This window comes from Urtica dioica, chromosome 10 (assembly GCF_054948205.1).
Source record: "Urtica dioica subsp. dioica isolate 48M chromosome 10, U.dioica_male_clone48M_v1_H2, whole genome shotgun sequence".
NCBI classification, from domain to species: domain Eukaryota; kingdom Viridiplantae; phylum Streptophyta; class Magnoliopsida; order Rosales; family Urticaceae; genus Urtica; species Urtica dioica.
Genome location: NC_142765.1, coordinates 26,027,808 through 26,039,129, shown reverse-complemented (window position 1 = coordinate 26,039,129; position 11,322 = coordinate 26,027,808). Strand labels below are relative to the sequence as shown.

The following is an 11,322-nucleotide window of genomic DNA, read 5'->3' as shown; positions in this document are numbered from 1 at the left end:
TTAAATAGTTTATGTACGATCTTAATTACTAATGTGTTCTCAACTAAAGGGAAAATAACTTTCATAGAGTTTCTATTTTTTTTATATTTTTTTTAACTTAAATATACAAAATGGTTGATTATCCTCTCCCTGGCCCTTTTTTCTGGCTCTATAAAATTTTGTTAGGTTTTTTTTTTAGAGTTTAGGTTGTTAGGCCGGCCCGTGTGTTTAGACTTTTGTTTTTTTAGTTTCAGTAAAAAAATGTTGGGGGGGAGCCTAATCAACATATTTTCTTTTAAAATTATATGTATTATTTATTTTTTTGGCTGGAATTATATGTCTTGTTATTTTCCCCAAAATAATTTCTGCGAGTAATTGAATTAAAGAGTTTGGTACATGGCATATTGTATTTTATAATTTCTCATACAATTACTAATAGTATATTTCTTTGACGAGGTATATGGAGGGACTTTTGTCCACACTGACGATTGAGCTCATGAGATTGGGTATGTGGTTTCTTGGAAGGGATTAGCCAAGGAGTGGCTGATCATGCCAAAGATCAAGGAGTGACCTCATTTCTACAGCAGATTCGGATTGCAAGACGATCAGAGATGTTTTGGTTTTCTATTTTCTTTTCCCGTGTTTTGTTAGTGTTCCTTCTTATTTGATTTGTCATCAATATTGGAACAGATTCACATTGTACAAAGGGGAGGTGTGAAGCCATTGCTTGCGAAACCAGTGGCGGCCATTCGGACTGTCGCTTTTAAGATGGACGGGAACAAAAAACAGGTATGAAACAAAACACGAACTAATATCCTCGCATTTTCTCTTGCTGGAAGATATATTCAATGTTCCAGGGTCAAAATCGAGTTTATGTGTTGCAGATTTTGGCATTACCCACCCTTGTCCTAATGCTTATGTCTGATGATGTTGCCATACACTACGAAGAGGTTTGCACTTGGCACATGTAACCCCATGATACTCTGATGGTTTGTCCTATAAATAAATGTTTTGTTTACATTCTAACCTACTTTTACATATTTCCATTCTTGACTTGGTTCAGGGACCTGGAGTTTTTGAACCCATACACGGCTCTGCTTCAGATATCGCCAGACTCTTCTAGCGTTCAAGAAAGCTCCACGACCACTGAATCGGGTACGCGACTTGCTCTTTCCCTAACGTCTCTTCATATGTAGTTAGGCAATGCATCTATGCATAATTTTAATCAGAATTCTCAGCCTTGACCTCCTGATTTAGTTCTTACTTTTAATCAGAATGCTTGTTATATTTACTTTTGCAGGTCCATTACGCTGGAGTTGCTTTGTATATCATCATGGTAAAGTTGCTATAACTTCGTTCATGCTTTTTCATCATGTGTTGCTTCATTTCTGTTCTCATGTACATAAATACATCTAATAAACAAAACCCACACTCCTTTCTAAAAAAAAAAAAAAAAAAATTTTGATTCCCTGTTTTTTTTTTTTTTTCCTGGGTAGGGAGGATAGATTTGGATCTCAGCTCAGCCCAAGTCATTTCATCACTAAAAGGGTAAGAACTAGGATGAGAGGATGAGTTAATTAATTTCCTCAGACTTTTTCACAATTATATCAAATACAAGTAATGTTTCATTGTTTCTTTTATAATCGTTTTACTTTGCCACTCAAGGCGCTGAACAACCAGAAGTACAAAGAGCTCAGCCAGGAATTCCGCGACATCGGACTCGTGACCGGTGAGTTATGCTCATCTTGAAGCATATATGAGTTTAAATAAATATTGAGTTTATTCTAATTTTTTCTGAAGTCTCAGACTTACATGATCGCGTTTTAAATGAATAGCATAAACTCTAAGTTGTGTAGTGATTTCTACTTTATTTATTGATGGAACTTTTGATGTCTAAGTTATGCTTACACACGAAAATGGAAGTTCTTAGCTATGGAGATTTTTTTTTGGGGGGTAACAATTCCCTATTCCACTCATGTATCTGAGAGCTTCAATAACAATGTGTAAGCATCATTTTGAAAAACTATCCAAATGATTTTATTTGACATCATGCTTTAGTGTTTATAACATTTGTAGCCTGTTTATTTTAGTTTACTGTATTAGCGCTGCTTGGATTTGGTACTTTCTCATACAATTACTAATTCTAGTCTCCTTTGACGAGGTATATGGAAGGACATTTGTCAAGATCAAATCAGTTAATCCGCTAAAAAGGAAAGGTGTGCAATTTTTTAATGCTATGTAGTTGCTTATTATTATTATTATTTTAAATCAAATTGCTTCAATAACAAAGAGGGAGGGCTACCACGTGAATTAAACGAGAAAAGTCACGTGTGTGTAAGTCACCTCTAAAATAAATAAAAAAGAGGGAGGGCTACCACGTGAATTAAACAAGAAAAGTCGCGTGTGTGTAAGTCACCTCTAAAAAAAAAAATAAAGAGGGAGGGCTACCACGTGAATTAAACAAAAAAAGTCGCGTGTGTGTAAGTCACCTCTAAAAAAAAAAAATAAAGAGGGAGGGCTACCACGTGAATTAAACAAAAAAAGTCGCGTGTGTGTAAGTCACCTCTAAAAAAAGAAAATAAAGAGGGAGGGCTACCACGTGAATTAAACAAAAAAAGTCGCGTGTGTGTAAGTCACCTCAAAAAAAAAAAAAGAGGGAGGGCTACCACGTGAATTAAACAAATAAAGTCGCGTGTGTGTAAGTCACCTCTAAAAAAAAAATAAAGAGGGAGGGCTACCACGTAAATTAAACAAATAAAGTCACGTGTGTGTAAGTCACCTCTAAAAAAATAAATATAAAGAGGGAGGGCTACCACGTGAATTAAACGAAAAAAGTCACGTGTGTGTAAGTCACCTCTAAATTAAACAAAAAAGAAAAGAAAAAGAAAGAAGGGTTTGAGGTATTGTTTTACTGTGAACACAGTTAAATCTGGCTTTAGGTGATTGTTGTATACCATGGAAGTAGAAACCTGCCCCATTGAGGTTACATTTTTAATTACAGTTACTAATACTATTTTTTTTTTTTTTTTTTATGAGGTTCATGGAAAAGGAATCCTTTTGTGTTGAATAGCTTGTCCCACAAAAAGAAAGGTACGCAATTTATATTTGCTCTAAAGCATATATCATGTAATAGCATAGATTCTTAAGACTTGTAGTGTTTTCAACCTTGTTTGCATAACTTATTTTTTTTCAAGTTTTGCTTATTGACTAAAAAAAAGGTTTTTAGTGGACATGGAGTTTTTTTTTGGGGGACACAGTTCCCTGTTTCACTCTATGTACCTAAGAGCTGCCATAACAATTGGAGAGCCAAATTAGTGTATATAACTATTGTAGCCTTAACTTACTTAACCTTTAGTTGTATTGGGGCTTCTTATTGTATATAATACTCTTTCACTGCAACTACATGTTTAATTACTGTTACTAATACTACTTTTTTTGCGAGGTTCATGGAAAGGGATCCTTTTGTGTTAAATAGCTTGTCCCACAAAAAGAAAGGTACGCAATTTATATTTGTCTTAAATTATATATCATGTGATAGCGTAGATTCTTAAGACTTGTTTGCATAACATCTTTTCAAGGTTTGCGTACCGACTAAAAATGAGGTTTTTAGTAGACATGGAGGTTTTTTTTTGGGGGACACAGTTCCCCATTTCACTCTATGTACCTAAGAGCTGCCACAACAATTGGAGAACCAAATTAGTGTTTATAACTATCGTAGCCTGCGTATTTAACTTACTTAACCAATAGTTGTATTGGCACTTCTTATTATATATCATATTCTCTCATTGTTATTGCTTATCCTAGTAATTTATAACTTTTGACGAGGTACATGGGGGATGAGTTGTCCAACTAAATGAAGAAGGTATTGAATCTTTTACTACTATTTAATAGCATATTCTTGGTTAATATTATTTGTTAATTCCCAAAACAATTGCTAATTTTAGTCCCTTTTGACGATATATACGGTTGACGGGCTTAGGGACCTGAAGCTTTAGCGTTCAAGAAAGCTCCAATGTGGCGATGAGTATAGGTATTCTTAAGCTCCCTTTCAACCCTGCTGAAGCCAAAGCCGAAGCCGACCCTGCTGATTTACAACTTTGTGCCTCAGTCGCTGAAGTCAGAGTTTTGCCCGACTATCACAGGAGGCACGTTCTAACTACTTTGTTTCTTTTAGTATTTGTCACTCTAGGTGCGTATTGATCGTGTTGCATGAAATACATTGTTTCTTTTCCAGGTTTTCTTCGAATTTCTAGTAGCAAACAAAAGTGTAGTGTGCGATGCATTATCAATTATTTTATTTTTTGTTATAAAGGTCAAAACAAGGCTTGTCTACCTAGGCCAGGCTACTCTTGAACTGTTGAAGTGGAGGGTGTTCTGGGAAACCCATCTACTAGAGGTTTTCTCGGCTGATGATTCAAACTGGGAAACAAGGAGCTTTTACATACGGGTGAGTACTCTTGAGTTTCCTTGGCAAGAAAATGAATTCCCTAGCTCTTTATGCATCATGTATTATCTTTTGACTACGCTTATATGTGGGGCTCCATTACATTCAGACCTTCACTCTTTCGACTATAGAAAGTCGACAAATGCGGAGTACTGTTGAGAAGTTTCTTGTCGATAACCAAGTTGAGGTAATTAAATTTTCTTAATTATTGTTTGAGATAACGCAGAAACTCGGGAGTAAAGGCTAAGGGAACCGAATATGAGTCCCGTCAGCGGCTCTTGGATTGCACACAGATACCTGCACGCTCGTGCTCGACGCCCCCTTTGACTTCTCCGCTGCTTGCTCGCACATCTGCACCAAACACAGCTACTTTCATCTTCTACTCTATATTCCTATTTTTATTCCTTCATGAACTTGCCTGGATGACAGGGTCGCTGATATGACTTGGCCCCGGAAGCAGGGTTCGTGCTGGTGTTGTGAGTGTTGATGATTTCAAGCAGAAGAGACAGGGCTTCAATACCTCGAAGAAAGGCTTGTGCGCCGCATCGAGAGGGTGTCTAGACAGAGCGGTTTCTGTCCCGAGCAGCTCCGATATCTGTTTGATAACAAGCGAGTCAGAGTGGAAAGAAACTCTGCAATCACAAGTAGTGAGACAGGTAAGTACAATCTTACTCTTTTTAGTCTTCATGATAGCAATAGTCCATGAGTCTTGGCCATCATAGAAGCTAGTTTGCTCTTGTTTCTCTGACCGAGGCAGCGTCCGAAGAAAATTGTGGCGATGAGCTGACCAAGAACCACTGAAGAAGGTACGCTAATTGCTCTGTCCCTTACATCTCTTCATAGATAGTCTATAGGATTCTCAACTTTGACCTTCTTAATTAAATTCCTACATTTATTACAAAATCGAAAATGACTTTCATATTGTTTCTGGTTTCTTATTTTTTTTATATATATAAAAAAAATTGATTGGTTATCCTCCCTCTTAGCTCTTTTGACTGGCTCCAATTTTTTTTTTTTTTTTTTAAAAGTGCCGGCCGGCCCAAAATATTTGGTTTCAGTCAAAAGTGTTGGGAGAGCATAAGCTATCTATGATTTTCAAATAAAACTATATATGTATAATATATATTTTTTTTGCTGGAAGTGTGTATTGTTATATTCCCCAAAATAATTTCTACCGAAGAATCTAATTTTTGAGATTGGAGTTGAGGGTATTGATTAAGATGATATATTGTATATTGTTTTGTAGTAAGTTATTAACAGCTTTTACTTGTTTTTTCTTGTCGATATATGAACTACAAGGGCTTGATCCCTCTCTCTCTCTCTCTCTCCTAAAAAGAAGAGAGAGAGAGGGTATGTAGGCAGCTCAAATATGAGTGCAGCCATAATTTCAGATGTATGGAAGAAACACCAAAGGAGATTGTTTTTATGCTAAAACAACAGCTACCCAGCACTGCCTCGGCTTTCAAGGTCCTATTTCAGGCTCTCTCTCTCTCTCTCTCTCTCTCTCTTCTGATTTGATTGATATCTTTAGGTTTTCATATTAAGTGATTTTTTCTTCTGTATTGTTCTCAACTACACAGATGCTGTTCTACTTTGCCGCCACGACCAGTACTTTAACCGCTTGGAGTAGCTGATCTTCACCATCTGACGTTATGGTAAGTAATTCCCTTTTTACTATCAAGAATCAACCTCAATCGAATGTTGTGGTGTATACTGCTATAAATACACTTCTTCTTACCTATGATTTTATTTTCTTCTCTCAGCCACGACACAAAGCCCACGCTCATTCGTTGAGTGCCTTGCAGCTCAAGCTGTTCCCCCGGTTGTTGAGGCAAAGAAGAAGTTCCGGATCAGATCGTGATCGCCGCCGATCAGGACCCAGCCTTGCTCGCTCTGTGTGAGCACAATCTCAAACTGACATAGTTGTCAAGGGAAAGAAGTCTCGAATCAGATGGTATGCTTATCTCCATCTAAAATGTTTTTTTTTCATCATACATCTTCATTAACAATCATCTATGCACAATCTTAATACCGACGATACTTTCATGGATTACTCAAGGGATTCAACTTTCATGTATTTTCAAGGTCTATTATTTTTTATATAAAAAAATTATTGATTAACCTCTCCCTAAATGTTTTGGCTGGTTCTAAAAAAATTTGTCATAGGGTTTTTTTTTTTTTTAGGTAGAGGGTTTAGGTTGTTGGGCCGGCCGAGTGTTTAGAAGTCTATTTTTCAGAGTCTGTCAAAGCTTTTGGGGGATGTTAATCAATATTTATTTATTAAAAAATTAAAAAAATACTTATAAAACTATATGTATTATATCATTTTGGGTAAGAATTATATGAAGTTACATATTCCTTTACGTACTTTCTGAGAAAAAAATGCTTATTGTTCAACTATCATGTTACATGAAATTTCTAACAAATTTTTTGTTTCTTATCCCACCCCTCAAGTATGAACTACAAAGGCTTGATCCCTCTCTCTCTCCTAAAAAGAGGAGAGAGGGTATGTAGGCAGCTCGATCACCGAGTGCAGCCGATCCCCTCAATTTCATCTTTACTTGCATAGAAGCTCCCAGCACTGCCTCGGCTTTCAAGGTCCTATTTCAGGCTCTCTCTCTCTCTCTCTCTCTCTCTCTCTCTCTCTCTCTCTCTTCTGATTTGATTGATATCTTTAGGTTTTCATATTATGTGATTTTTTCTTCTGTATTGTTCTCAACTACACGGATGCTGTTCTACTTTGCCGCCACGACCAGTACTTTAACCTCTTGGAGTAGCTGATCTTCACCATCTGATGTTATGGTAAGTAATTCCCTTTTTACTATCAAGAATCAACCACAATCGAATGTTGTGGTGTATACTGCTATAAATACACTTCTTCTTACCTGTGATTTTATTTTCTTCTCTCAGCCACGACACGAAGCCCACGCTCATTCGTCGAGTGCCTCGCAGCTCAAGCTGTTCCCCGCCGTCGTTGAGGCGAAGAAGAAGTTCTGGATCAGATCGTTATCGCCGCCGATCAGGACCCAGCCTCGCTCGCTCTGTGTGACCACAATCTCAAACTGACATAGTTGTCTATGGAAAGAAGTCTCGAATCAGAAGGTATGCTTACTTCCATATAGAAAGTTTGTTTTTTTTTTCTTCTTTTTATCATACATATTCATTAATAATCGTCTATGGATAATCTTAATACCAACGATACTTTCATGGATTACTCGAGGGATTAAACTTTCATGTATTTTCAAGGTCTATTATTTTTTTTATAAATAAAAAATTATTGATTAACCTCTCCCTAAATGTTTTGGGTGGTTCTAAAAAATTTTGTCATAGGGTTTTTTTTTTTTTTTTTTGGGTAGAGGGTTTAGGTTGTTGGGCCGGCCGAGTGTTTAGAAGTCTATTTTTTAGAGTCTGTCAAAGCTTTTGGGGGATGTCAATCAATACCTATTTCTTAAAAAATAAAAAAAAATACTTATAAAACTATATGTATTATATCATTTTGGGTAAGAATTATATGAAGTTACATATTCCTTTATGTACTTTCTGTGAAAAAAAGCTGATTAGGAACCGTACATAATAAGCTAGTTCACTTATTATTAACCTTGTGATTGATTTATTGTTACTGTACATAATACATATTGTTCAACTATCATGTTACATGAAATTTCTAACAAATTTTTTGTTTCTTATCCCACCCCCCTCAAGTATGAACTACAAAGGCTTGATCCCTCTCTCTCTCTCTCCTAAAAAGAGTAGAGAGGGTATGTAGGCAGCTCGATCACCGAGTGCAGCCACCCAATTTCATTCTACAAAGGCATAGAAGGCTCCCACACAAGAGACATCAACATCCAGCTGCTGAAGCCGATCTCAGAAATCTGAGCCGCCGAGTCAACAACCCGACCCTTTTATCCAAAAGGTAATGAAAACCTTATCGCCACTCTTTTATCCAGGTTTTTTAAGTTTTCAATTCCGATTTTTTAAAAACAAACATACCCGAATTTTGGTTACTCGTTCAAATGGTTGTTCTTAGGTGGCCCCAAGTATGGCGGTTACTCTTCTTGATATGACAGCCCCGCGGATGTTCCGGACCGCCGAGTCACGGTTTGCGGACGAAGCCGATCTTGGAGATCAGAGTAGCCGAGCCAACAACGCGGTCCCACATCCAGCAGGAGTAGAAGCATGAGGACTCATCCGAGAAAGGTAGTTGTAATTCATGATGATTTGATGTATTTTTTTTTCTATTTGCTTGTGTGAGTTGATAACCCAATAAACCTATCAGTATCGGTAATGTCCAGTGATCGTGTCAACGTCGTTCCGAGGATCGTCGCCCAAATCGACTGTAAGTCTCTTATTGATGTTGATGCCAACGCAAATGCTATCACTTCTTTCATGCTTTTTCATCATGTGTTGATACATTTCTGTTCTATTCATTTCATCATGTGTTGTATATCATCATGCTTTTTTTTTTCTTTTTTTTTTTCTGGCTAGGGAGGATAAGGGATTTGGATCTCAGCTTAGTCCATGTCATTTCATCACTAAAAAGGTAAGAACTAGGATGAGACGATGAGTTAATTATTTACTTCCTCTCAGACTTGTTCACAACTATATCAAATACAAGTAATGTTTCATTGTTTCTTTTTTATAATTGTCTTTACTTTGCCACTCAAGGGGCTGAACAAGCAGAAGTACGGAGAGCTCAGCCAATTCCACGACATCAGACTCGTGACCGGTGAGTTATGTTCATCTTGAAGCGTATAGGAGTTTAAAGAAACATTGAGTTTATTCTAATTTTTTCTGAAGTCCCAGACTTACATGATCACGTTTTAAATGAATAGCATAAACTCTAAGTTGTGTAGTGATTTCTACTTTATTTATTGATGGAACTTTTGTTAAAGTTATGCTTACTCACGAAAATGGAATTTCTTAGCTATGGAGTTTTTTTTTGGGGGGTTACAACTCCCTATTCCACTCTTGTGTCTGAGAGCTTCTATAACAATGTGTAAGCATTATTTTGAAAAACTATCCAAATGAATTTATTTGGCATCATGATTTAGTGTTTATAACATTTGTAGCCTGTTTATTTTAATCTACAGTATTTGTGCTGCTTGTATTTAGTACTTTCTCATACAATTACTAATTCTAGTCTCCTTTGACGAGGTATATGGAGGGACATTTGTCAAGATCAAATCAGTTAATCCGCTAAAAAGGAAAGGTGTGCAATTTTTTAATGCTATGTAATTGCAAATTATTATTATTAAATGATGTTATACGTTCCCATTACAATTGCTAATTCTAGTCGGTTTTGACGAGGTAAATGGAGCTGAGTTCTCATCCTTCCTTAGCCTTGTCGCCACTGTTGATGCTGAAGGGGAATCCCTTCTGATTGGGACGATCCTTTTCGGGCAGCGATGAACAATGGGTTTGTCAACTTAATATGCAAAAAGCCCCTCATCCAACATTGGCTCCTTGTTAATGTTTTCAGTGATGTTGATGCCAACATTGATGCTTGCTATTTTTTTCTTCAGGTCAGTGCCGGGCTGGAATTGCTTTGTTTAATATCAAGGTAAATGATTAGTTTCTTTTCTGCTTTCTATTGTTATCTCATCTATCACGTTCTTTCTTTGTGTTCAGATATCGCTGGACTCTTCTAGCTTTCAAGAAAGCTCCACGACCACTGAATTGGGTACGCGACTTGCTTTTTCCCTAATGTCTCTTCATATGTAGTTAGGTTATGCATCTATGGATAATTTTAATCATTATTCTCTGCCTTGACCTCCTGATTTAGTTCCTACATTAAGTACAAAAGGGAATATAACTTTCATATTATTTCTGGCTTTCTTATTTTTTCATATTTATATATATATAAATAAAAAAAAAATGATTGGTTATCTTCCCCTGGTTGTTTTGACTGACTCTAATTTTTTTTTTTTTTTTTTTGTCTTTTACTTTTTTTAAGTGCCGGCCGGCCAAAATGTTTTAAAAGAATTTCTTTTTATTTTTGGTCAGTCAAAATATAGAGGAGCATAAGCAACATATGATTTTCTAATAAAACTATATTTAAGTATGATTTTCAAACAAAACTATAACTTTTTTTTATGGAAGTATGTGTATAGTTATATTCCCCAAAATATTTTCTACCGAAGAATCTAATGTTGGAGATTGGAGTTGAGGATATTGATTAAAATTATTCATAGATGTAATGTCTTCATATTTATTGTATATTGTTTTGGCATTAGATTTCTAACATATTTTACTTGTGTCTTGTCAATATATGAACTACAATGGCTTGATCCCGAGAGGGTATGTAGGCAGCTCAATTATGAGTGCAGCCACACTTGTTTGCTTTCAGATCGGTTTCATGAAAAGCTCAATTTCCGTGGGAAGGGTACAGGATTTTCTTCAAGAATATGATGCAGGTTTTTCTGTGTCGTTTTTGTTTTTTTTGTTTTTACACTTGAAAACTGATTCAGAGAAATGTGGTCGTTTTTAATTTATTTTATTTTTGTTTATGATAATTTTTTATATTTTTCTATTTAGGTTGACCTGAAGCTCTTGGTTTGCAGGGGCAAATCTGTCAGAAAAGGTCTTGTGAGAGAAGCCGAATCGCACTCGTCGGCGGCGGAGTCTCCAAAGGTTTTTCTGCTACTACTACCGCAAGTTACTGGAGAGAGAAGACAACTTGCTACTCACAGGTCGCTCTTGGTATGGACTCTCAATACCCATACAGATTTTATTTTCTATTGGTGTTGCATTTAATCTCGTGTGTAAATACTCAGCTAGGAAGCACTGTGGATCTGTGAGACGGTTTCCCCCCGAGAATTCAAGACAAGGTTGGAATCCCAGCAGGGGCGCTGGGAAGCAGCTCGAGGACGACAAGACTTTGGTTAGTGTAGTTGTAAGTT

At 36.5% G+C, this 11,322-nt stretch overlaps 1 protein-coding gene and 2 long non-coding RNA genes across 7 annotated transcripts; all 3 read left to right on the top strand.

Annotated features, from left to right (window-relative positions):
- Window positions 1-6: 6 nt before the first annotated feature.
- On the top strand, window positions 7-9,831 carry LOC149384541 (uncharacterized). Of its 4 annotated transcripts, none has more exons than XR_016301759.1 (7): window positions 7-768; window positions 864-946; window positions 1,043-1,134; window positions 1,280-1,315; window positions 1,476-1,527; window positions 1,645-1,708; window positions 9,578-9,831. XR_016301759.1 is itself a non-coding variant. In XM_089628930.1 (6 exons), the coding sequence occupies exons 1-6, from the start codon at window positions 748-750 to the stop codon at window positions 9,093-9,095; spliced, it is 294 nt and encodes a 97-aa protein (XP_089485056.1). In that variant the 5' UTR covers window positions 7-747; the 3' UTR covers window positions 9,096-9,104. The 4 variants fall into 4 exon arrangements, 2 of the variants coding, with proteins under 2 accessions (XP_089485056.1, XP_089485055.1); XR_016301758.1 differs by lacking the exon at window positions 9,578-9,831 and adding an exon at window positions 2,152-2,488; XM_089628930.1 differs by lacking the exons at window positions 1,476-1,527; window positions 1,645-1,708; window positions 9,578-9,831 and adding exons at window positions 8,909-8,963; window positions 9,089-9,104.
- Window positions 4,272-5,229, top strand: LOC149384543 (uncharacterized). The gene is made up of 3 exons (XR_016301846.1): window positions 4,272-4,426; window positions 4,641-5,079; window positions 5,181-5,229. It is a non-coding gene; the product is annotated as an uncharacterized LOC149384543 (long non-coding RNA).
- Window positions 5,725-8,066, top strand: LOC149384542 (uncharacterized). 2 transcript variants are annotated; one of them, XR_016301845.1, is made up of 3 exons: window positions 5,725-5,890; window positions 6,004-6,078; window positions 7,334-8,066. It is a non-coding gene; the product is annotated as an uncharacterized LOC149384542 (long non-coding RNA). The 2 variants fall into 2 exon arrangements; XR_016301844.1 differs by lacking the exon at window positions 7,334-8,066 and adding an exon at window positions 6,187-6,353.
- Window positions 9,832-11,322: the final 1,491 nt, after the last annotated feature.